This window comes from Trachinotus anak, unplaced genomic scaffold (genome assembly GCF_046630095.1).
Source record: "Trachinotus anak isolate AG129_WGS33_773 ecotype Australia unplaced genomic scaffold, CSIRO_AGI_Tana_v1 ptg000008l, whole genome shotgun sequence".
Classification (NCBI taxonomy): Eukaryota; Metazoa; Chordata; class Actinopteri; order Carangiformes; family Carangidae; genus Trachinotus; species Trachinotus anak.
Window position 1 is genome coordinate 3,408,748 of NW_027273859.1, and position 27,343 is coordinate 3,436,090.

The window sequence follows — 27,343 nt, forward strand, 5'->3', positions numbered from 1 at the left end:
GTATTGTGTTTAAGACTTGTTTTGCCCCCCCCCCCCCCCCCAAAAAAAAAAAAAAATACTTTTCCCCAAATGATACCATTTGCAATCAAAATCAGCAAAATCAGCTGGGAAGAAATTCAGAGATAGATATAGATCTTTTCCACATAACTTGACTAATAACTGAAATAGCACAGCTGGAACGAATAAACAATTATGATGCCTCCCTGCTATTTAAGTGCTCCAGTACATCATGACAGCGGACAATACCAGGGACCTGGAACTGCATCAGTGGATGTCAATGAAGCCATTGTTAATGTTGTAGGTTGCAATGTTCACTGGAAAAACGCTCTGGTGGTTAAAAAAAAAAAAAAAAAAATCCATGCATACACCTGTGCTTCATTTTGCTGTGGCAGAAAGGAGACAGAGATCCAGAAATGGTATTATGCTCTTGTGCCTTCATCATATGTCAAGCTACTCCTCCTCCTTCTCTCTATGTGTGAAGCAGTGGGATGACTATACAGTATGTCAGGTACATAGAAGTGGTGTAGCGTATAGATGCCCGGGGAAAAATTCACTTCTAATTGCAGAGTGGTGAAAGCCACAGAGCTGGAGAAGCAAACAGAAGAGCCTCAATAGCACAGATACAAGAATAAAAGGCTTTCTCTGCCAGTTTGACTGAGTGGTTGTGCTCTGTGTGTTTTGCTCTGTGTGTAAAGGATTTTGTGTATACAGTACATGCCAAGCACTATATAAATACATGGTTGCCTGTGCATGTGTATGATACTGAACCATTAGTAAATAGGTGGTCGTGCATCATTTACACTGCAAGTCCCTTTATTTAAAGAGTGACTTCACACTTCCACTTCTTTGACTTGAATGACATGTACAGTAACCGTATTCCTGGTTCACTGTAGAGTGTTTACACTGTGTATATGTTACTGTATTCCTCTGACAAGATGTCCCTGTGGTTGGGTAGTCACACTGACTCTCCTGTGACCTCTTTAAGGTTAGATACTCGGTCTGTTCAACCAATCATGTTCCTGCTCAGATCCCCACACTGACCTCCCTCTGCTCCTTTAACTTCTCCAGTGTGATCTTGTGCTCCTGCATCCCTCCTCTGTTCCCTCTTGCCTGCCTCCTCCTCTTCCTCACTACTCTGACATTTCCTTTTCTTCTTCCTTATCTTTCCCTTTTCCTTCTACTTTATCTATCCTCCTCATTCTCTATCTATGTATATCTATATCTGGCTGTCTAAAGGGGGCTTGTGTCCTGTTCCTGTGGTGGCATCAGGGAGTCCTAACAGGAAAAAGAATTGGATTTGGCCAAATGCCTGAGCTCCACAACAACAAAATTCCTTGCTCACACAATGCCAAAGTAAAATAATGAAACAAATGATTGATGCTGTTTAAGGCAGCAGAAATTTGCTAATCTAATGGCGGAGCAGCAAGTCTGACTGAGGACCTGCTTTATAACCACTGCTCCAAACTCTTCCTTATTGCTGCCCCGATTTTAACATTTTTAAACCAGAATACTTTCAGCGTTAATCCCTCGTTGAATCTTAACCAGGCTGGAACAATATTAAGACTACTGTAGGACACCAAAAGATTCCAGTGAGGTTCTGACAAATGACCTTGTTTCAGGTCCATGACGAGTGATCAACTCAGAGAAGGACAAGAGCTAAGTTTGAAAGAACTTCAAAAGTATTCATGCACAGCTGTATCTCAAGGGAGAACCTGTGGGCACTTTGATGTCCACTAAAAAAAGAATGTATATAAGCTCAATTACACGACTTTCATACAACACTGCTGATTTTCTATTGAATTTGCTTAGTGTGGTAGCACTATACAACAACATGGCATCTGACTATCATAAACTTTTTAATTGTGATTTTTTTTTTGTATTAATTGAGGGGTTTTTTTAGCCACTTTGAGGGACAAGTTGTAAACGCTACACTGGCATATTATTACCTTAGAGGTTAATATAGTGAACATGTTAGCAAACATCTGCTAATTTACATACCCAGGAGACAGAACTACATCAGCCCTCTTTTGGAGTTGCGTTTGGCAAATATAAGTCCAACGTTCACTCTCTCTTGAGCTCTGTCCTGCTTTGGTTTTTGGCAACTCCTGAGAAGAATATCTGACTCTTTTGATGCTAAATGTTGCCGGTCGTAAAACTAAAACAATTAACTAAAAAAAGAGATTCAAACACTCTGCAGACCTGAGAGGAAACGCAGTTCTCTGTGGTTTATCACATTATTTGTAGTCTTCTATATGAATATATATATATTATCATATAAAAATTCTGATTAGTGCAGTTTTAATATCACCAAGCTATGACCCGAGACAATGTGTGTATGTGGAGCAATTTTCTGACTGGTGTATGGGTTGTCTTAAGACTATAGGCATGCGTCATGCTTCTAGAGGTGTGTAAGCATTATGCAGAGCCAAACACTGGCTCTGTATAATGCTGCAGTTGAGGTCATACAATGCTGCACAATGAATGTTCATTTGCAACTCATGTTGTTAACGGTGTGCTTAGCCCTTTTGTTTTAATGTTGCTGTTGTGTATATCGTACTTCAGACTACTTTTGCATTAAATTGTGTGCTGCATGTGTAACACCCTGTGGTTCATGAACACTCATTTCAAGGATCAGAGCCTTTCACCTGCCATGTGGCTGCTCTGTGTTCCGATACATCCATCACACTGCTGCCTCCAGATGAAGAATTTCTTTGAAATGTTATTCACCAGTTAAACGTAGCACTGAAATGTGTAAAGAAATCTCAATTTGATTGGCTGAGACATCCATCACACCAGACATCGATGACAGTGATGGGCCGATATTCAATAAAAAGGCAATATCAGCCCAAATGTATCATCTAAGTAATATATTATAGTAACTGATGCAGCTGTCGTTTTCTTTAAAGTGAGGTTGTGTCATTATATGGTCTGTGAGTGAACGTTTCACTGTGACGGGCTAGAAGGTGAGTGCAGCCTCCACAACCAGCTCCAGCTGATGGAGGAGGTTTGTTAAAGTTTTGACCCTGCTGTGCCCTCCATGTCCCACCCCCTCGCTGGGAGGTGATCACTGATACAGACCATGATTAGTCCGATCAATGAGGGAACCGGCCATCTTACTGCTCACCTACCTGCTTCTATCATCAACAGGGCATAAGAATAGCCTAGAGAGTTTTCTGTTATTAAAGCCAACAAAAGTATATGTGGAACACAGGCGGAGGAGAGGAAAAGGAAAGAGTGAGAATCTAGGACTACTGTTTCTCAGTACTCTCCTCTGGCCGTGAGACTGTCAGACTGTGACTGGGGACAAGTCTTAAATGAGTCTCATTCCCTTTTGTATTGTACATGCTATGATGACTTGAGAGTCCATCGTGTACAAAATTGCTCAACAAAATCCTAAAATACTCAGGTGTGCAGATGATCAAAGCTTGGAATGGCTGCTCATGGCTGTTGTAATGTGTTCAAGTTTGCTAGCTTTGTTTCAAAAGCCTGCAAAAGGACGGTCAACGGCTTGTTTGAACTTGTTTTCATTGGTCCTTTCTTACCCTTCAACTAACAAGTCAACTGCTTTCAGTAGTTAAATGCCAATTTATTGCTTTAAGTCACATTTCACCTGTTGTCAGCTCACACTTTTTGGCTGGACTGCAACAACAGCCCTATAAATGTGAATGTCCACGACTGACTGACTGACTAATCATATTTCCCCACTGGCCATTGCACTTTCAAAATGATTTGGTGCAAACATTAGGGGGGCGTTTACAGCCTGCCGTTAGTGCATTTGTTGCTAGATTTAGACTAGGTATAAACATAGTATATGGCTGGACTGTATATGGGTGTCAACCATGGGCTTAGGCAGTCACAGTTTGGCCCTTCCACTTTACTAAGCCATGTCTGCATTACAGAAAAAAACTACTTTCATTACATGTATTATCATTACTAAAGGAGGCAGAGGGATAACTAAACATAAGACACACCACGGAGAGAGAGCAGGAGAGAGGTAGGGAGAGTGAGAAGTCATCACTAACTGCTGAGCTACAGAAACTGTTAAGATATATAGGGTTTCTGTCCAGGCAGCATGGTGGTGCAGTGGTTAGTGCTGTCGCCTTGCATGTTCTCCCTGTGTCTGCGTGGGTTCCCTCCGGGTACTCCGGCTTCCTCCCACAGTCCAAAGACATGCACGTTAGGTTAATTGGAGACTCTACATTGCCCTTAGGTATGAATGAGCATGGATGGTTCTCTGTATGTCAGCCCTGTGATAGACTGGCGTCCCTGCCCTCGTCCAATGTCAGCTGGAACTGACTCCAGCCCCCTGCAACCCTGTACTGATAAGTGGTATATATAATGGACAGATGGATGGGTTTCTGTCCACTAACATGCTACAGGGCTTTTAATTCCACATGGTTACAGGGAGTGTTTTTGTGTATTTGTATTAACTCATAATGCAGTAACTTTAACATGGAAAACAGAAGAGATTCAAAAGTTTCGTACTAAAATACTGCTATGACCAATTCTACGGGAGAGGCTCCCTGGAGCACACCTTAAGCAGCTGCCCAACTGCACTGGGAACTCCACTGGCAGCGTGACCAGGTGCTAAAGACCGTGGCAGAGGCCATCTGTAGAGCTGTGGCCAATGACAAACATGTCGGCAACCAGAAGAACATTGCCTCATCAAGGATGGCAAGCAGCCGCAGGTTGCTCATGCTGCTGGGACACAAGCCAGAGCCTAATCATCTCTGGTGAGGGTGTATGATGTAGAAAGACCCAAAACACCCAGTGGCCTCAGGAACATCACTGATGATGTGTCCCAGCGCATCCTAGAATGTATGCTACTGTTGTGGATCCCAGAAGGAGGCTCCAAGAGACAAAATAAGAAAGATATTCTGTCGCTTCTTACATTCTCACTGAGCAATGATTTTAATTTAGCTGAAAACACAGCACAGTCTTTGTCTTAACTTATGTGTTTGATCGATTTTGTCAGATGACATTACATTTATAAGATTGGGATCTTAGCAGCAGCAGAGCAGAAATTCAGCTTTTTCAAGTCATCATTTATTCTGATTTCACCAGTATTATACTGCACAGTTTTTTGTCCATGATTTATGAATTTTGTTGTAGACATGAATGTATGACAGTCTGATTGTGATTTTTTTCCTAATTGGTTCTCTTTGTTTGGGGGCTTCTTGGAGTATTGTCAAAATATACTATACAACATGTTGGTATATATATGTATATGTGATGCAATAATAACATTTTCATTCATTTGTTCATAATTGATTAATTGGTTGAATTATTAACTGATTAATCAAAGGAAAGTGAAACAAAGGACAAGAAATAGCAGCAGCACAGATCCTGCAGGGAACACACAAGGGTCCACTAGGGTAGATTTCGTCATCAGAGGGTACACACAAGGCTCCACTGTGGACGTCTGTTGTGTCTACGCTACATGGTTAGTATGTCAGCTACAAGAGCGCCAACTGCACATCTGCTCTACTGGAGACCAACTGCACAGGAGTCGGAAAACAAACATGGGCACTGAGTTTGGAGAGAGGCTGCCCTCACCTCTACAATTTATCTTTAACAATACAGCAGACAAAGCCGCTCTTCTGCTCTGCATGTGTGGAATGTGTCGTCCAAGCAGAGAAAACAGCTCCACATCCACAGTGTCCACAGCTGTGTGTGTACGCATCTGCAAGTGAGTATAACTGAGGCCTTATAAGACACCAGTTTGGCCTGTGCTATCTCTGTCTGTTGTATCACTGCATCACTGCCTGAGTCACCATACACTAGGAAGGCTGGCTTTATTAAGAGACACATGTTTCACTACCTCCACTGACAACACAGGCCATGAGTCAGGCAATTACCCACATCACCCAAGAGAGTGTAGGAAGGTTCATCATGGGCTCTGGAGGGGGAAAAAAACATGTAAAGTATCTCATCTAAAGAGACGAGAGGCAGCGCACTCACTCATACAAAAGCATCATCAGGTACAGATGGGTGACACCATGTTGGTTTGCTGACATATTGTTCTGATATTGGCTTTTATTAAAGGCACGAGGTTTACTGACCCTTGAATCTAATTTCTCATACTTAAAATTGGCCTAACCTTATTGCAAGACAGGACAATATTGGAGGATTGGAGCAAAACCCAGATTACTGTACATTAACTGAAGATGTTCTTAATGTTCACTAGGTTTTGAAAATTATTTCTTTCTACGATATCTGTAAAGTAGGGTATGCAGGAATAAGGTCATTGGTTACTGTCAAAAAACACTGAACAGTTCAAACTCGTGCATGAAAGTCGGACAGCCTACACAGCCATCCACCACCTTGACCTCCATTTCCTCACTGGAAATTCACATCAGATACTAAAGCGGACAAACTTGTGAAATAATAAGAAATATCATAAAATTGCTAGTCAAAAGTAGTTTTCAATTAGGCCCCATAAAAAGTATTCAGGAAGAAAATGGCGTTGTTTTTTTTATTGAGTCATTTGCTTTTATTTACCTGCCAACAAAGACTTTATATGCCTATAGTGAGCCAGAAAAGCAGGGCACCCAGGTGGCCTGTGAGCTGAGGTGCCAGCAATGAACTGCAACATCATTGGTTCATCTTTCCCCTCAGTTCCTGTGGTTCTTCTACTGTTGGCTGTTGAATAAAGGCATAACATTCCCCAAAAATGTTTCATATAAAAAATAATACCCACTTAGACACGAACACTACACAAACTACATCAGAGAAAAAAAATTAAAACACTGCACCTATATTAATAATTGTGGTGGACTGCACTGGGGCTGTTTTGCTGCTAGTGAGACTTGTGCATTGGACAAAGATTACCTCTGAATTCCTAAGGACAACATCAAAGCATCAGCTGTAGAGTTAAACACCAGATACTTTTAAGCTCACAGTGACAGTAAACACATGAAAAGTGGTTATGGGATGGCTAAATCAAGCTAAAATGAACAGAATGGCCTTCCTAAAGTCCTGATCTCAACCCCACTGACAATATGTGGACTGCCCTGAAAAGACACGTCCACGCAAGAAAAACATGTCCCTTTCAGGTGTATGTAAAGATTCAAAATTGGTTTCAAAATCTTGTGTTGTTTCACCTTTACAGCCTCATATATAGTTTTCCACCAGATATTCGGGCAGGTCTGTGTTTTAAAGGGGGGGCCCAGATGTTTTCTACCTAATAGCCACAGTGGACCATGACTGGAGCTAATCCGTGCAGTGATGAGGACAGGGTCGCTGCTGGTCACTCACCCGTGTGGGAAAGAGGCCATGAAATCCCATTTTCACTGAAGTGGAAACTATTAAGGCCCAAAAACTGTTGTGCTGTGCAATGCTTTCAGAAGTGACTCAAACATTCCTGAAATATTAAAGTTGACGTTCGCTAAAGTGCTTGTAATCCTCTATCGAGTGGCTGATCAAAGCAGACGGCCTGGTTCAGGTGCGCTGCTCTACAGAGATTTCTCAGAAACAGGACTGGAAGGCAGTGTGGGCCTTCACTCTGTGCTTCCAGTACAGCGCATAAAAGAAAACTAATTTCCCCCCAAATTCCCTTAAAAACTGAGACATTAAACATAATTAATGTTTAATGTCTCAGTTTACCTTCCCCTGGTAAAACCAGCTCTGCCAACAAGATGCCACCCATGCAGCAATAACAAAGATCATAAATTATAGAGACTAGCAGAATGGCCTGAAGTTAACATCAACATCCAGTCAGAGAAAAATACATTTAGGAAGGGTTGGTCTGATTCGCACCTGATTCCCGACCAAAGGAGCTAATTTCCAATCATCACATGTCAGCAACAGCCCCAGGTTTCTATTAGAAAATAGAAATAATCTTGATGAATTCCCTGAAATCCTGCAGGATGTTGTCAGCTGCAGTCGGCTGCTCACAGCACAGTCACAGTTTGCCAACCTGGCTGCTTCAATCTACCAGAGAACAGCGAAGGAACGAGAGAGGAAAAGAGTCGAACGCAGCATTCACCCAGCTTTCACAGGACAGAGAGCTCCCTGCTGTTACGTGGGCAGTTTAAGCTGCACTTGTGACTTCTTCTTCTTCTTCGACTAATTTTCACACACGAGGAGCGACACTGGAAATGACACGATACTATGTGATACTTTTTTTTTTTATAACTCTTAATGAGAAACATTTTTTTAAAAATGCCTTTTGTAAACACAAGTCTTTGGGGGAGTGTAGCAGAATATAACCAAAGAGTAAGACAGGAAAGAAAAAGTAAAGATTGTTTAGTTCCAGTAACTTCTTCCAGGCTTTCATTTTATCAGTGTAAAATCTGGCTAAATTAATGACATATTATTCTAACCCTGGAGAAATAAGGATGCTTGAATATTAATAAAAAATCGTATTTATGTCAAATTTCCAAAAGTGTTATTAGATCAACTGAAAATCAGAAAACACTGTCACAAGTACAGACTGAATAAACACATGTTGTAGAATCTCCAGCATGTAATTACAGACAAAACACTTATCTTTAATATTAGGAATACATTTACAAATAATGGAATTTAGCAATTAATTCAAAAAATTTTTCCCTTGGTTTCCTCTCACCCCGGATCTTGCATTCTCATTGGCTGTAGCTCATCACTGCACTAACTACCAGTCACAACTGAGTCACAACACATTTTACACTACTGGATTTGGACTCCCCCACAGGTCCAGATCTTTAGCCTACTGGATATCTTCCAGGTGTCTGTGATGCATCAGTGAGTCTCTCAATGAATTTAGCATATGCATGGTGTGGGGCTGGGTCTGGCTATGTGACATGTGACTGACCGAGAATGCTGATTCTCACACATTAGCTTCTGTTGGAGATAAGTATCATTGCTACTGGCAGTATTAACAGCGGCTGCTACTACAACACCTGACACCAGAGCTGAGAGCACTAGAGCTGCCAACACAAGTGGCACTACCCTGCCTCACCGTCACCATCACCGTTTCTACTTGCATCACACTCACTTTTGTGGTTCATTTGTCATTTTAAGACAAGACTTGGTTGTAAAGTTTACAGCCTGCCACACTATTGCTCCTGCAATGCTCTGTCTACTGAAGGGCAGAAAAAAAACTGTATTTAATGAGTTTACTCAGGGTCTTCTTGATTGATGCATCGCCTCATCAACTGTGTTGATTCACTTGTGGAGGCTGTCCCGTATTGATTTTCTATTTTTTCACTGTTTCAAACGGGTAAAATTTGATTTCACTGTTAAGTTGTGATTCCCTCAGCCCCTTCTTGCTCCATTCTCTCTCTCTCTCTCTCTCTCTCTCTCTCACATACAAACATATTGACAACCTGTCTGTCACAGTCAAACTGGCCATCGGGAGCAGCGGGAGTAATCCAGCCACAGTGGTGGTCCGGTGAACCGCCAAAAAATCAATTTTCACCATTTTTACTGTACTTGTTTTTCTCTTTACCGGCCCTCTCTCTGTGTCTGTCATTCAGGGTGCACAGGGCTGGACATGCTGGCCAATCACAGTATGTAATTGTTATTGGAGGTATTGTTCAGGTATTTCATTTTTATATACAGTAATACAGTTATTTAATAATTAATGTAAGAATTCCTTTTTATTTTTTCAAGTTTGTTTGTTAAACTTGATCCAGCTTGGCTGCTCTCCTTTGTGTGACGTAAATGCTCCAGCATTAAAACAGACATTAAAAGTGCCCTGTAAAAATAACGTCACTGTAGTGTGGGTATAGAAAAGCCAGTATCTACATCATTTTGCCACATATTATTTATTGTAAATAGCAACCTAAAATCTGCTCTCTAGCCAATGTAGACCTATAGCTACAGAGAAGCACTCAGTGCGTTCATCTATGATACCACAGCCATACAAACACAAGAGGGAGGAAAAGGAAGAAGGCCAGGAGAAATTAAAAGTACAAAGTTGCAAAAGTTAAGACACTGGATTCTTTTTTGGTTTGTTCTCATCACTGTCTGAGCTATCTTATAACAAGGATGCCCTGGCTAGCACAGCAGTCCCACCTTTGTTACCGTCTGTCTCTTCTGATTGGTTGGCTAAGTCACCAAGACATTTCTGCTACTGCCGGAACCTGGCCAATGTATCTCAAGTCAACTTGAGCTTATGCTCAGGCACAGATCTTTGCAGAATTTTCAAGTGAACCAGTGAATAGACTAAACACATAAAGGGAAAGATGTGTGAGGCACGGGGTCAAAAGCAGAGTGCAGGGACAAGAGGACTCTATTACACACACTCAGCTCCAGCGTAATCCCTCTAAGGTATTATTAACTACACTCACCCAAAGACAAAAACGTGGGATTGGAGTAGGTAAAATAATTTTGCCTCGCTCATTCAGTGTAAAACAGATAAACTCAGATCATGCAGCAGGATTGAGACTCCACTAATCCCGGCTCAGCTCAGACAGAGAGGCTGGGATTCTGGTGAAGCGCTACTGTTCACTGAGGTCCATTAAACTCCTTGTCAACTGGAGTGTGGCTCATGATCACTGATGGAGCGGGAAGTATGGACACGGCTTGGCTGCAGTCCACATTTGTCTCTCGGCTTCGAACGGAATGATTTATGGAGAGTTGAGGAAGAGGTGTGAAGAAGCGAGCGAGGCGATAAACAGATAAGCAGTAAAAGGGAGACTGAGACAAACCGAGTTGGAGAATGTGTGCACAGGCTAAGCGAGTGTGGTGCTGACTGCGTAAGCAGATGGAAAGGTCACACACTGTGTGCTTAAGCAAATGTGCATTTGTTTTACTGCAGAGTAGCTGTGCATAGAATCACGCATTTAAAGAGCAAAGTAGGAGTATGCACACATGACTATAAGCAGAAGAGCTTCAGTTGTCTATGTTCTAGCAAATAAGGTCAGCAAGTGGGCGACAGAGTGCATCTCCTATAGATCATTAGTCATCCTGCAGCCTTCAGACTGAGAACACACTGATGTGACACCTGTGACACAAAGTCGCATTTGAATTAGTAACAAGTCCAGCTGGAAGTTACTGAAGCAAAGGAAATGCATGGGTGTGCATGATGTCCTGATGTCATAATTATAATGCATTGACTGAACTTTGTGTAAAACAGCTACACACCAGTTTTATGTTATTTTCACATGCAAATCACACACTGCACTGAGCCTATACCGGATGTTTGCTTTCAGTTACACTGGAATAAAAAAGATTAGGGACACTTGCAAACTGTATAAAGCATGCTGGTTACAGCTGTTGCTGTCACTGATGCACATGTTTAACACAAAAAGGGAGTTTACAGAAAGGTTTACTTTAAAATAGCTGAAATGTATATCCTGCCGTAAAAGGGGCTGCAACGTGGGATGTTACGTAGCCTATATTCAAGGAGGACTCACGCATTTTATTCATGGTTTACTAAAAAGAGAGATTTCTATATTGATAAAAGTAATCAGGAATGTAAAATACAAGCAAGAAGCCAAAGAGAAACTTTAAAAGCAGCTACGCAACCTGCGCTCCTCTGAAGACAGCCGGAGCGATGGAGCAGTCACGAATCGTCTAAAAGGAGCAGATGAACAGTTTTTCTTAATTTGGGAATATATAAGCTAACTGGATCCTCCTATGTAGCTTCATATCCAACAGTCATTTGTCTAAAATCATCTGAAAGTATCGACTTCGGGAGTTTTACGGCATCTCCCCTTCTCGCCTCCTCGTTTACTCCGCTCGGCTTCAGAGCACCCGAGCCCCGCTACACATCCCCCGGCCACACTCACCGAACTTTTGCTGCCACGGAAGAAATCGCATCACTCCTCAGATTCTTCCTTTTGGACACCGCAGTTCCCATGCTGAAGTGGAGACGACCCACGGAAGAAAACGCAGACCATTCCACAGACCGGCCGGCGAGGGAAAACAAACGAGAGAAAAATCACCAAATGGGGAAATTAAAAAAAAAATCACCCCTATCCACCAAGTCGCGGCTACAATTATTATATATTTATCGTTATCATTTCGGATGAAAAAGTGAATGTTCCAGAAAGCTGCAGGCTGTGTGCACACCGCCGCCGCTCTCCTGCCAGGGAAAGGACGGCTGATGCGCTGCGCTGCGCTGCGCTGCGCTCTCCTCAGCCAACTGTGAGGCTGCCAGGAAGGAAACGGGGCCCATAAAAGGAAGGGCGGCGCGCCTGCCCCGCACGGCTCTGGACAGGTGCGGGGGGGAGGGGGGGTCTGTTGTCGCGGAGCCTTCAGGCCACAAGAGTGCAGGGCAGCATGAGGCGTAAAACCACATGCGCCTCTATCCTCCCAACATGTTGAACTACAGGCTACAGGGGGACTTAGGTTGTAACTTACTGCGATGACTGTGTTGATGCTCCGGGTGTATTTTTACAGCCTAAGTAAGGAGAACTGTACCGGCTGGTAATGCACTGACTGATCCAGGACGTGACAGCCTGCTGCAAAAATGCGGATGGGCCAGAGGTTTTTAAAGCTTAGGTATTTAATACCTAATACCATGAAGGCATATCAGTGAGCCAGTAGCCACGTTTCAATCAGTGCAGGTGAGGAACATTTGACTCCCAGAACTGATCAGCTGTTTTTACTGTCACTCAGCTTTTCCTTTTGTTTTCCTATGCTGATGTTTTCCTTTGACACCCTGTATGTTGACAGTTTGAAATAAAGATCAAAGTTTCTGCTCCACCGAAGACTGAACACCACTACACTCTGTTCTGTATTGTGTTGTAGAACCGGACATTAGCCATTAGATTTATTATTATATTATCTTTTACACAATCCATGTTCAAAACGCTGTTAAGGTTTTGTTTTTAATGCTGTACCAATTCAAGCTTATTTACACTCACCATTTATTATCATTCTTTTTTTTTTTTTAAACCTACATTTTAAATTCTTCTAGGTTTTAATACCCCTTTCACCACAAGCAAATCAATGGTCATCAAATGCTGATGAAATGTGATATACAATGTGAGAGAGGCTTAAAGTGCACATAATGATTTAAACCACAGCATCTCATGAGTCTCTCATCAGCTTTTATCAGAGAAACATACGTACAATAATACTGTTTAACATTTCTTTGCAGAGGATACTTTCTGTTACTGTCAAAGAAACCTGTACCTTACATCTATTGTGATTAATCCCATAATTTACAAATCTGACATCATATATATATATATATATATATATATATATATATATATATATATATGCAACAAGAACACGGGCTGCTCATTTTTAAGATACTAACATTAGCTAGCTGCTGCATTGGGTCCACTCTCGCTACGCTGTGGACTTCCGTTGACGAGCCGGACCACCTTTGTTGTCCCACTGTTGTGTGAAATACTGCTGGTGCTAACCACAGCATGAAATGAGATCTTGGTTCTAGTATTTTTTTTTTTTTTTTACCAAAACTGAAGCAATGGACAAACTGATCACTAAAGTCTTAGGGATTCATCCTCTGGGAGCTGCAAATCTTATAGTTTATAGAAATAGAAATTTCAGTCACAACAACCTGACTAGAGGGTTCATCAACCAGGGGAACTGAAAACACCGGCTTAAGTGTGCAGACTGTAGAGCCTTTCATTTGCAAATTAATCAGTATCTACAGCTGTCACATAAATGCAGTGGAGTAAATAGTGCAGGATTTGCCTCTGAACTGCAGTGGAATAGAAGATAAGGTAGCAAGTACCTCATAAATGTCTTTACTGTAATCACAGTAGGCTACTTAAAGGAATGTATATAGTTACTTTCCATCACTGTTCCAAGGTTACCTTTTAATAATGTGTATCATTACACATTATCAGTGTGATTTTGAATGATGTTCCTCTACTTCTGGAACATAAATTGAACATTACAGTTTCATTTGGCCTCTTTATATATCTCATGGCCTCTGGTGGAATCACTAAGTACCTGAGAATCCTCTGAGAAGCACGCCAGATGGCATGCAAGAAGGAAATCCTACACTGTCTTTGAATTAAGATGGTTTGCATTGACTGAAATGTCTGCCTTCCTTGAAATGGCTATTCACAACCCAAGTGCAGTTCATAGGCTACAAGGGGAGTATGACCACATTAGAAATGGAAACTTTTTATCTGCTAAACATTCAACAATCACACTGGTTTAATATGCTAGTATCTACATTTGCCCCTTAAATTTGTTTAACCCATTTTACTACCTCTAATGAAAGGGGGAAGGTGCTTAAGGTTGAGCCAACTCCATGGTTCAGCTGAATAAAGGAATAACAGATCACACAGGTACACCTCTTTATATTAAGAAATGCAGAGCACAGTAAAAACACAGGGGAACATTGGACTGAGGAGTCTATTGACCTGAGAGTAATGCAGAGTTGCTCTCCAGAGAACTGAAATCAATTCAACATCAATATTCAGTCAAAGGAGAATAAGACAAAGAAACTCTCTTTTTAACCAAAATGGAACCAAACCCCATTTTGATTATGGAAACATGTGGAATATACACAACAGGCTGCATGATATACACAATGCTCCCCATGTTTCAGACAGGAGCTGAAGAGTCCCCAACTCTGATATGAAGAAAGATCCATAATGTCGCTGCTGATAAGGTGCATGGGCACAGCAGTGTGAAAACTTCCCTCTGCGATGGGATTCTCCCGATTAACATATACCAAAACAGCACATAATGACAGGTCCATCGGTGCCAGTACAACATGAGTGACTGAAGGCCAGAAAAGGCCTTAAAAATAAATCTAAGAAATGTAGATACCAGAGCAAAACAGGATCACAACTGAGGAGGCTTACCTCAAAAAATTAACTAGCAGTTTGAGAATCTCTAGGAATTCAGTAGCCAACCCCTGAACACCTCTACTGATTTTAACAGCAGTGTGCTATAGTGACTGTATGATAAGAATAGAACAGGGGATGGTACCACACTATCTGTCATCACAGTCAAGGAAATAAGATCTGTCACACACTATCAGACTTCAGTGACTTCATACCTGCTTCATTATCACAGACATACAGGAGATGGGAGTGGGTAGTGAGGAAGAATTCAGTCACAGGATTACAGACTGCACTGTCTCTCTATGACTTTGACTTAACAGCCCAACTGCAGTTGATGGTGAACATCCAGTTCATTTAACCCACCTTTATAGCTTTATATTTAGATTATATTTTTAAGTGTTTGACATAAACTGTCAAACTCACTTGCCTTCTGAACGGCAAAATATGAGCCTTTTCTGATCTGGTGCCCCTGTTACTGAGGTTTGGTTCGGTTTGGGCACAAAAACTATGTGATCCAGGGGCCAGATGCATAAAACTCAGTGTAGATTCATGAGTAAAACGATGTGTGCGCACAAATCCAGAAATATGCATACGCATTCTTTTTGTCAGAATTATAAAGGCATGTGTGTACGCATTATCTTGTTTTATAAAGCTCACGCATTGAGAAATTTGGCGCACGCACATGAGCCTCGTTTCCACTCTCACAATTAGCCTGAAATGGATGAAGGCCCTTCCTGAATCCATCAGTTTGCACACAGAAACACTGTCTGTGCCACAAGTTATCAGGCATGGCATAAAAAAGAACAACAAAAAAGAACTTCACCGATTGTTTGGCGGATTGCAGACAGGAGGTCATCAGTAAACTTGAGTACAATAACTCCAGCAGTGAAGTCCTGTTTTACTCTGAACTCCGTTTGTTGGGACAAGAGACATTGTAATTCAGCAACCAGACAGGCAGCTGAAATTGTGATCAGTAGCCTAAATATAAAAATTGTATCAAAACAGTTTACAGAATGCCTTGCAATAAATAATGAAGACATATATAATCAAAACATTTGGACAATGGACAAAAATGAAATTGAAATATATTTTCCTGTACATGCATTATTATGTCTCCATAAAATTTGCAGTGCCCCAAATATTTCTAGTTTGCAACATAAACGACCAAAAAACTGTCAAGACATTTTTCGGAGCCAAACTGACTCCATTTATAATGAGAATTTAATTCATTCTGCTCAGTAACATTCAGAAAGTCTCGAGGAGCCGTAGGATTATATAATTTTACCCCATTCACGTGTGTGGGAGTTGACAGGGGGTCAGCTGACAGGCGGGCAACTCTTAGCCAGCTTGACTGGAGGACATTAGTGTGTACACGCGTGCCAACAACACGGAGCATTTGGAAACCTATGGAAACATGGCTGACACTCTTTTGGCATATGTGCCCAGTGAGCAACTTTGAATAGGCTGTCATCTCATATTCAGTTCTTCATAATAAAGCCATACTTCCTAGAGGTTTGCTCAATTTCATTCAGACTCATCTGCTTTTCATTCGTTGTTCCGTCCCTATGTGGCCAGGGGATGCGAGGAGTAACACAAATATTCAAACCCCGGGGAAAAAGAGAGGAGAAAAACAGAGGTATACAAGGCTGCCGAAAGGCCCACTGGCACTGACTGGGTTCCTCCTCCAGCTTTTAATTCTCAAGCCACCCAATTGCTAGACTGCACACTGGTCTGTTCACTTACCATGGGAACGGAGGAAGGGAAAAAGAAGGCGGATACCTGGAACGACAGGAGGGAAACACACAACCACATCTACACATGGCCCAATAGCTGTCACAACTATTGAGAATTTCACATAGTAAAATGAATTCAGAGGACCTGGATTCAGAAAGATGGTTCTCGGAGTCCAATATTTAGCCTATTAAGTATTAGGAAATAAGCATTCAGTAGTGAATTTGGTCTTCACTTGCTTATATAATTAAAGTTATTGAGGAAGTGTTCCTCTCCCTCTCTCTGTCCTCATTCTGCAGGTATCTCTGCCCTGGGAGCGGCAGGACCCAGATCCACCACTACTCATCTTTACTATTAACCACTGTTACCTGTCATTATTATTGATAACACCATTACCGACACAGCTGTTCCTGGTCTCTCTCTCTCTCTCTTTTCTCCCCTCCCCTCCCCCTCTTTCTATCTTCTCCTAAACCCAACCGGTCGAGGCAGACGGCCGCCCACCCTGAGCCCGGTTCTGTTGGAGGTTTCTTCCTGTTAAAGGGAGTTTTTCCTCCCCCCTGTCGCCAAGCGCTGCTCTTTGTGGGAACTGTTGGGTTTTTTTCTGTAACAAAGTAAGGTCTTGACCTTACCCTGTAAAGTGCCTTGAGATAATGTATATTATGATTTGGCGCCATACAAATAAAATTGAATTGAAATTGAATTTTATTTTCCTGGCAAATTGTGCCAAAATTTGTACAAAGTATAATTGTTTTTCAACCTTCAACCACTCCCTGTCTTGCCATTCGGCATGACCATCTATCCCACAATGCTTTGAGAGGTCAGTCTCATAGAAAATAAGTAGGGTGCTGCACTGCAATCAGTTGGTCTTCATTGTTTTTGATTTGTTCAGGAGTTTTTGGTGTCAGGTTACTTCTTCCTTTTCCTCTGAGACACAAAAATCACATTTCACCTGGCAACAAGAGGCCCTTGATATATAAATATAAACACGTTGTTTTAAGTATTTTATGAAATAGCACATGGTCATGCCAGTATGTTTTACAAAAACAAAAATATATAAAAGTTCAATCAAGACCATGCACATATGATGAAAATATTTTCTTTTATTTGTGTCAGGGCTTTGGACGACCTCAACAGGCCGCACATACAAATTTAACTGCCATGTTTTATTTGAGTAATAAATACAGTGCAGTTCTGTGAATCTGAGCTTTCTTCATCAGATTTCCAGTCACAGCTGAAGAGATTAGACAGTAGCAGACATGTCTTACTCACCAATGCTTCTTCCAGATTGCACAGAAGAGACAGATTCAGACCATAAACTCATAAAGTCAACTGGGGAGAAAGTTTCTGCACCTCTGTAAATAAGACCAGGAAGTAAACACCTTTCAGTGGCTATACTTCAGAGTTGCCAGTTACAAGGCCAGGAAGAGAAATTTGGCAAAGCAGCCAACCTGACCTCTATGAAGCGGGGTCACGTCCGCTCGTCACTGCAGAGCCCATAACCCATCACCATCTATCACTCCATTCTTCCCCTACTGTCCCCTGCCTTCCTCCCTCTTTGTTATTTTGCCTTCACCATCCTCTGTGCTCTTCTCTAGCTCCTCCTCCTCCTCTTCCAGCATGTGAGGCCAGTCAGGCAGAGGTGAACAGAGCATGTTAACAAATTGACTGCATGAATATTTAAGCAGCCATCTGTTTTTTTTTCTGCTGCTAGTGTGTGGCTCCCACGCCCATCTACAGCGACAGCTCTTCCCTGGCCTGGCGCACGCAGGCACGCACAAACACACATTGTGTGTGCTTCGACACACAGAGTCTGCCGTGCTGCTGCTATATGAATGTGCCTCATGCAGAGAAACTCAGCAGAGACAGTGAAGGATTTAGCTTGTGCGGTTGCAGCTAGAAATGAAATCCTACACATTCCTCAGTGACAGCATGTTCATATTACCAGTAAGAGCCATCTCTTATCTGAGAGGTGTGAGCTGACAATACATGTCCAATGCATGCAGTCAGACGTGATAAGGAAACTGTGATCCCTTGAAATCTCATCAGTGTGGGATGCTGTTTTTTTTTGGTTTTTTTTCTGTCAGGATGTTAATGATTAGCAATCATGATTTAGCTGTGGAATGCAGTTTTCAAAGATTTATAAATGGCAGCATAATACTGGTAATCAGCTGTTACTGATGTAGTCCGTACCACCCACGGGTATGTAGAGTAATCAGGAGAGGGAACTGAAGCAGACAGACTGGCACAGGATATGCCTCATGTAGAGCAAGGCGGATAATCTCCAATGGAGAGGAGAGAAAACAGCACCAGAGGCACTCCATTGCCTGAGGTTGAACCTCCCAGGAAGGCTGCATATTTTCAACCTCAGCTGCCGGACCATCGTTCAAATCAATAGACTGCAGCTCCACTCTAAGACCCAAAGTATCTGACTGAGAGAGGTTTCTGGGGGCAGTAAAAAACCTGGAGGAGTCCTGCCTGGGAGGCTCAGCTTAGAGGAAAAATGAACTTTTCCAGTCAGTGTAGCCTGAAGCAAGTTTCCATCAGTGTCTTCATGTGATGACTACCCAACACATCTGGGCTGTAAAACTGTTTGTAGTTTCTCACACTGAAATAAATTCATGCCCTCTAGTAAAATGAGTCAAATATTGTAGATCAGTGCTACAATAACTATGAAATTCATCATTGTGCATTAGAATTCAAAAATGCTATACTTTTAATGTGCAGCACAGTTCAATATCCACTGCCTGTTGAGCTCATCACTCTGAGAAGTTTACTCCAGCATGAATTAGACAGAAAGTGAGGAAAATGTTGTCCTGGAGAGCCACCATGTCCAGGTTGTAAGGAACCTTAAATGTAATGTAAGACTGTGAGGCCTGTTACATTCACAGGATTATGTCATGTGTTCCACCAGTTGATTTGATCATGAAGATTTTATCATTCAATGGGACAGCACAGACAATGCAATGACTCTAACACAAAAAGTACAGCTGAGGCTGATGGGAATACCATTAGTTTTGTTAACCTCATAATATCAACATCCCTAAGAAACCCCTGAAAAATATTTTGTCCCAGTCCCAGTCTAGCAGATGTTGAGATGTCTATCAGGACAAGTGAAAACTATGACCCGCTGGTGTTATTTGAGGAAAACTGAGGGGATAACCAAAGTGTTAAGGGTTAAATATATAGGCCTTAGGATATGGACCAAATTTAGTTTGATTTAATCCAATAGCTGCTGATTGATGTTTCACTGGCTAGAGCTAGAAGAAAAGTCAGGGGATGGGTCTGGGTTCATTCTCTCAAATACCATAAAGGGAAACCATCATAATGGTTGCTGAGATAATGAGAGATGAGCCCTGAACCATCCCTTAAACAGCCTGGGGCACTCCCACAATGCACTGAGAACTCTCTCTTTCATCATGCATTTATATCATACTACTACATGTCATCAACTTTGTATTTTCTCTGTCCTGTCGTTTGTGCTTCTCCTTTGTCTCTCTCTCTCTCTGTCCTCATTCTGCAGGTGTCTCTGACTCTGGAGCTGCAGGAACCAGATCTGACACAACTACTCCACATTCATTAACATTAACAAATCACAGAGCATACAGGAACTCTTGAGCTGTCGGTTTGGTGACTTAAAGCATGCACAATAATTTATTAGTATAACTGATATCTAGTCGTCTGTAATGACCACTTATTGTGCAGTGGGAAACCTTCGTGTAAGTTTTAGGTATTACATCTGTTTAATAAGTGCTGGGAGGAAGTGCAGCAAGAAGTGCTAGTTAGACATGTCCAGGTTTTTAGGAAAGGAGGTGCTCTTGGAAGAGGTGAGTTTTCAAGAGATTTTTGAAAATAGAGAGGGACACCCCTCCTCTGATAGAACTTGGTTGTTCATTCCACGCAACATGAGGCATTGATGAAATGACATGATCTTCCTCCTTATAAAGGTCCTTTTAAAAAGAAACAAGTCACTTACATTATCAAGTAGGTACACAAAACAACCTATTTGTCAGCTCAGCAATCTTAATCCAGAGGCCAGGAGGATGCCTAAAGTGTACTGGTGGATTCCCCTTACAGAAAGTGTATGCTACTAGTCACTGTGTTGTAAGACAACAGTTCAATGCAGCAGTTAAATATTATATTCCCACTAAACCAGCATTTTTCTACACCTGAAACCACAACTTTTCCTGCATGTCCTCCAGTTAGCAGGTAACATTTGCATGAATGTGCTATAATCAAACCACTCTTTGTGAACATTAGGTTGTCCTACAACAGAAACAGAACAATACTGAAACCAGATTCTCAGTGTTTAGATACAGTGATGTTATGGATGATAGTGAAGATCTGGACAAGACTGAATGGAGGTTTAACCAGCTGCAATTTGACAGCAAAAACAACTTTAATTTCAACTTCACTGCTAAAATGCTAATAGTGAACTATGGTTGTGGCTGTGTCCTAGGACGAGAACACATCAACTCCACCATATCAGTATGCAATAGATCACAAAGGGATTCAGCCTGGTATCACCAAATGGCTCATGGATAACATGCCATTTTCCACATGTCATTTCACATGCACACCCAGCTGTGGCTGAGGAGGTAGAACAGGTCATCCACATGTCATTTCATACCATCTCTGCATTTTACACTGTAGCTCATATTTTTTAATATTTTTTTAATGATTGTAATGTTGGGTTGTAGTATGTCTTTTGGATGGTTTGTGATTCCACATTTCTTTGCTTTTTAATAAAGAAACAATATTAACCCCCTATCTAAGAGGCTTTTAAAGTTTAAGTTTAAGTGGTGGTGTGTGCTTATATCTGATCTGATCTGCTGGTTTAGCATGCTCAGGTCACTGTCCAGATCAACAACCGTCCAACAGCAGGAGCCTGCTCACTGGCTTCTCCACTGCATTTCAAGTAGGGTTTAGAGTAATACCAACCTGTCACTGCCAACCTGCAGATTATAAAAGAGCTTATGTTATGCTAAAAAAATATTGCTTCACAGACTCCCACAAATAAAAGTGACGGGTGCTATTGGGACTGTGAAGGCATTGAAATGTTAATGTCCACAAGAAAAGTAGATGCTCATTTGGGTCATAATATACACAGGTGTCACAAGGAAGGATAAGAGGAAGCCCTCTATGGGACATTACTTTGGGGGAAGGTTGTACTTTGCAGCATTACAGCAAAAGATGTGTATTGTGAATTTATAAACAATAAAACATAAACATCACTTTCAAGTCTTCAGTCAAGTCAAGTCTGACCTCAGTCAAGTCATGTGACTCAAGTCCCCCCACCTCTGCCGAGTGAAAAGAACTACAGAGGTGTCAGGTTTTAATACAACAGACTCAGCTGCTTTAAATATGCAGATTTGTGCAATTTTTTTTGCTCTAGTTGAAACAACTCTTGCCACCTTGGTAGATTCACATTTAATTGCATCTTTCAAATCACAAACGAATAACGAGGTTTTTTTCCTGCTCTTCCCTGTCGACCCACATTGTGTGAGTGTATTGTGACTGCATCTAAAATCCCATACGAGCCATAACAACATGGAATAACCCAGGTTTAAAAAAATGTGTGTATATATATATATATATACACACATTTACACACACACACACACACACATACATACATATACATGGAAATATGGGTGTGTAGCGCAGGGGAGTAAGCAATGATCTGCTTGTGCTCCGTGGTGATGAACAACTCCCTCCCGTGACAAAACAAGTTTATAGCTGTGATATACCATGCTGCTGTGGGGGTATACAGGGTTGTAAAATGCAAAGCTCATAGGAGAGAGGACAGTAATGAAAAGCCTTCATGAGTGTACAGACTGTGTACATGGAAAATCAGGACAGCACACACTGGAATAAGACCAGGGAAGCATTCTGTCCTGCAAAAATACAGCACGCAGGCATTTCCCCGAGAATTGGTTTGAAGAAAAAGCTTCTGTTTCTTAAAACAAATCTGCCTGTTTCTAACGCAGTGCTACAAACTTTAAGTCATTTTATGTGTAGTCAGTGGAGTGACCATTCCCTTTCTACTTTATGTCAAGACAATCCATTTTGAACCAATGACCAAAGATTTTACCATGTTCCCCTCACAACTGTACACTTTTGTCTCAGGCAGCCCAGAATCATACAGTGTCAAGGGACCTTAAGACCAAATTTGAAAGGAAATGCCAATCACTTACTTTGCAGTGCATCATTTGAATAAAACTTCACCTGTCCGTGCCTCTCCTGCCACCTATGCCCACTTGGGAAAATCAAATTTCAAAGTCAGGAAAATATCAAACTAACAAAGCCTGTGGTGACTGTTAGGATGGCACTTTTAAATCAATATTCAACCTGCAAAGGCGCTCTATAAATTTAAATTTAATTTAGTTCTTTTTTCATTAATCTAGTTATTGGTTGTTTAGTTTTGATATAATTTATTATTCCAAACAATAACCACACCTCATTTGATCTATGTAACCTTATGTTTTATGCATATTCAACTAATTTCTGTGATTTGTACTTTATTTTTCATTTCTCTTTTTACCATCAGATAGATTATACATTTCAGATGTGCTTTATAATAATTTAAGAGGCTCTTTACATCCGCCATTATTTCTGTGAAGGGCAAACTATTTTGCCAACAAAGTGCACTATTTTGTGCTACATTTCTTTATCCAATGGGTCGATTGAAAGTGGAGACCTTCCATTCACAAATCATGTCTCCCCATTAGATTCAACCCCCAGTATTTTCTCCATCTCACACCGTTTGTCTTGTGGCAAAGAGGAAGAGAGTGTCCCCACATCATGCTGAAGGATCCATGGAGCTACTGCCTCATCTGCACATTACAGTAAAGATGCTTTTATATTCAGGCTCATTACGATGCTGACCTTGCTCAAGGATACATTCTCTAGTCCAATCTCCATAAGTCAGCTGCTTGGAGGTGAACATTAAGAACAGCCATTTAAATACAGCTCCCCCCATCCCTGTCCTCATCAAGCCCCTCCTCCACCACCGCCAGCACGTCTCTCAGTCGAGCCAGCACCTCCTGGTGATGGATTGGGCCCCATTGACTTCCCCAACGCTCTCAACACTCTGATAGTTTGTTCCCATTTAACAGTCACGATGAGTGAAGGGATTGGAGGACAGAATGGCGAGATGGGGAGGGGAACAAGGAAGACGATTGGGGGATGGTGGAGGAGGAATCAAGAGTGTGGAGGCACAGTATGTGCACGTACTGACAGAATTGATATCTACTGTACCAGACCAGTGGGTGCTGAGCATGTTTAGTGTAGCTTTGATAAACTGGATAAGCCTTCTGGCAGGCCCGGCAGTCAGTGAGCCATCAATGTCAATGCTCCAGTCAAACCTACCTCTCTCTTTCTCTCTCTCTCTCTCACACACACACACACACACACACACACACATACACGCATATAGATTTTCTCACATGTACAGGTCCTCATTGACCCTCTTCTATTCCAGGCTGAGTCTGGGTTGTGACTGGTACATTGGGTGTGTGAGTTTTTACAAGGCCTACATCATTTAATAATGTTCATCAGTGGAGAAAATAAAGCAAATAATTTGATTTGAAAAAAAGGTTATCTCTGGAAACATGCCTTTGCATGACCCAGTATTGATATATTTTACTGTAATATTCTACAGTGAATTTTTGGGACTTATTGGGGCTATTTCTTGGAGTGTGCCTGCTGTCTCTGTCAGTCTCTCCCTCTGACTAAAGTTTGCCAAGAGAATTGGGCAGGCCTCCAATTAGCAAGTGTTGAGTCTCATCCTGCTCGTCTCAAGAAACACATACTAAATCATCTTGACCTACATATCCCACCATACTGTAGCTGCCGGCAAACACACAAAGAGGAACTGATGTGTGTCCTTATCTGGATTGAATCAAAAGAGATGACATGAAATTTATTCTTGAATTTTATGCTTAGAATCAGATCTTTGACCACTTGTGGTGACGGCTGGTGGAAAGAAGGTCACTGGAAATCATGCAGGTTTTAGGTAGTGGTCTCCAGGGATGAACATAAAGAGGAACTATGAAATGTATGTTTTTGCCACACACACAGGACCTCAAAATTAGTTTGGTGTGATGAATCAAAATAACTTTGTCCACACTTTAATGTTCTTTTAAACTGAAAATACAATATTAATATTTAACAATATACTTACCCTGATTTGGCCAAAAAGAAAGCTAAGAAGATTGTAAAAATATTTGATTGAAAATTTTCAAGTAACAAGTCCAGAAATATGGCAAGCATGAACAAACTGACAAAGGTTAGGTAAAAGGCATTGATGGATGATTAAATGACCTGTATTGCAATTGGTCACAGGATAAATTCATTCTAATGACACATTTCCACACCAGATGTTCATCAATAAAACAGCAGCTGTGTCATACTCATGTGCTTCTCTGTATTTTCCTTTTTTAACAGAAATAGGTTTTCTTCTACTTCAGCATTCTTTCCATCGGTGTAAAGTTTCAGTTCATTAAACACTTCTTGTAGATGTTTCAAATTAAAAGTCTACCAGGAAAGAAAAGGATTATGCCCTTTGAGCTTCTGCAGGGCTTTTAATGTTTAATGTGAGACATCTGTGCAGGAAGTGTTGAGTTTCCTTGACAGAGGCTCAAAGTTGTAATCCTTAAGATTTGAGTCCTGGTTGATCTTGCAACAGCTGTGGTTACTGTGGGAACAGGAAGTGTGGTTTAATACCACAGTACACACTTTTAAGTGGCTACTTTGTCAGAAATGCAACAGAGGAGCAGAGGAGTGGACCTGATACAGTGAAGCCAAACAGTTAGTAATTACATCAGTGATCTAATTCCATGCTTCACACAGTGTGAGCAGTTCTTTCCCACAACAGCAGTGCGCAGTGAGAGGAGGTGGTTAGCTGGTAAAGGAGCTGGACTGGTGCAGCCTGTCACCAGCAGCCATTTATCTAACAGCTCACAGAAGCTGCTCCTGACTCTTCCATTAAACCTCAAATTAAAAATGTCAAAAATGACCATCGGACTATGACGGTTAGTATTAGCCATGGTGATAAATAAACTCTGTTTCTGCTTATTCATTACAATTCATACAGGGGCTGCTCGGCTTTGATGATTATAATTTGCTGAGTGGAAAAACAGCAAAGGAGAAAAGAAACTCAGTCAGTCGTGTGCATGATATGACTGATGTCACTGTAGAGATTCTCTCAAATTCTCCCTGCAGCAGGTAAATGAAGGCTCCGACCACTAACTGAGAATTTAAGGTGAGCATTTCAGGATGAATCAAAGTAGAAGAATCACAGTAATCACATCCATATTTGTACCCCTTCATTAATATTATTTACTAAGAACCAGAATTAAATGTTAAAGGGGCTACCCTGCAGTCCTGGATATTAAAGCTCTTTAAGAAACTTATACAGAATAATAAATATCTGGTCCATATTGAAGCTCAAGTGATGTCTAAGGCCAGAAGAACAATACAATGTTCCAACAGCTGGGCCAAAGACACAGAGATGAGGTGAGACTGGTTAACAGAGGAGGGGCGACCTGGTTTTTGGTTCACGTGTTCTAAAAGCACTGTAGGACCAAACAGACAGACGGCACCAAAGGACCATGTGCTGCATATCACACTTCCAGAACCAATGTGTGTCCCCCAGGACCATCCGTGTCTCCAGCTCCAGGTCTGATGACTATAAAAATCTGAAATTAAAGAAATATGGTAACACTGAGTGAACAACAGACCCAGCAATCCTGACCTGCGTATGTGATGTGGACACACACACAAACACACCTCAACAGACCCACTTTCTCCCCTTGTCTTTCCTCTGGACCAGAAAGACTTTCATGTAAATTAAGGACAAACCGCCTGTTCTCTGGAGCACCGCTCTCAGCACTCTGCTCTCAGGTGACGGTCAGCTCTGCTGACATTTTCATTTCACTTCATACATCTCTTTCAGTGTCAGTGTGGTTTGTCCATCAGTCTCATTAAGGCAGTGTGTTTTGTGTTGTTGTTCTTCTGTAATTCTTTACATTGTACTAGTAGCAATGAACATGTCCGACACAAGTTTGGTATTTCTGTGTTTTTCTTTGGCTTCACACCTCAGTCCTTAACTTAAGAAAAGATTATTTTTCTATAGTGTTATTACACCTTAACGTCTGCATGTTAGCATTGTCATTGTGAGCATGTTAGAAGGCTATAAATGGTTAACTCAAAGCACAGCACAGCTGTTCTGAAGTATAGCCCAACAAGTCCTCCAAGTTAAACGACAGCATATGTCATCTGTTCATGCCCTGCAGAACGACACACATCTGATGCCCCTACACTCATACTGAGGTAACAGTAGACTGAACACTGGCCCCGCTCACCATACTCATCTAAAAAAAAAAGAAAGTTTGAAACAGGAAACAAGCAGCAGCTTCCAGTGTTTTGTTGACCCATCCATCCATGCGAACCTGTGCACATGTGACATGAAAGGTACCAACAAGTCACAATTTAAAACATGTTAAGCTTCAGCTTCGCAAATGTTTTGTGAGGAAGGAAGTGCACTCAACATGTTTGTCAGGCCACATGGGTAAAAAGTGACGTTTAGTGAGAAACAGCGAATGGCAAAATGATGTTCACAGGACAAACCCTACAGGGCACCTTTAAACAGTACTTAGCTTTCATTTATATATATATATATATATATATATATATATATATATATATATATATATATATATATATATATATCTTCCATATACATATATGGAAGAAATATAATTCTTAACCACATTATCTGCATCATTTGTATTATTTTGTAAAGCAGAGTCATGAAAATGTGACAAAAATCTGTTGTTCTTCATATTTTCTCCATTTTTCAAACCACCACGGTTTCCTAAAGCATAATGGAGGGTGACAGATAA

At 41.3% G+C, this 27,343-nt stretch overlaps 1 protein-coding gene across 2 annotated transcripts in view; it reads right to left on the reverse strand.

The window, feature by feature from the left end:
• Positions 1-12,066, reverse strand: part of nsmfb (NMDA receptor synaptonuclear signaling and neuronal migration factor b) — a 52,217-nt gene extending 40,151 nt beyond the window's left edge. For both annotated transcript variants that reach the window (XM_071481920.1, XM_071481919.1), the window contains exon 1: positions 11,718-12,066. In XM_071481920.1, coding sequence (XP_071338021.1) covers positions 11,718-11,788 — 71 coding nt within the window. In that variant the 5' untranslated portion in view covers positions 11,789-12,066. The remainder of the gene's footprint in view (positions 1-11,717) is intronic.
• Between the last annotated feature and the right edge of the window lie 15,277 nt (positions 12,067-27,343).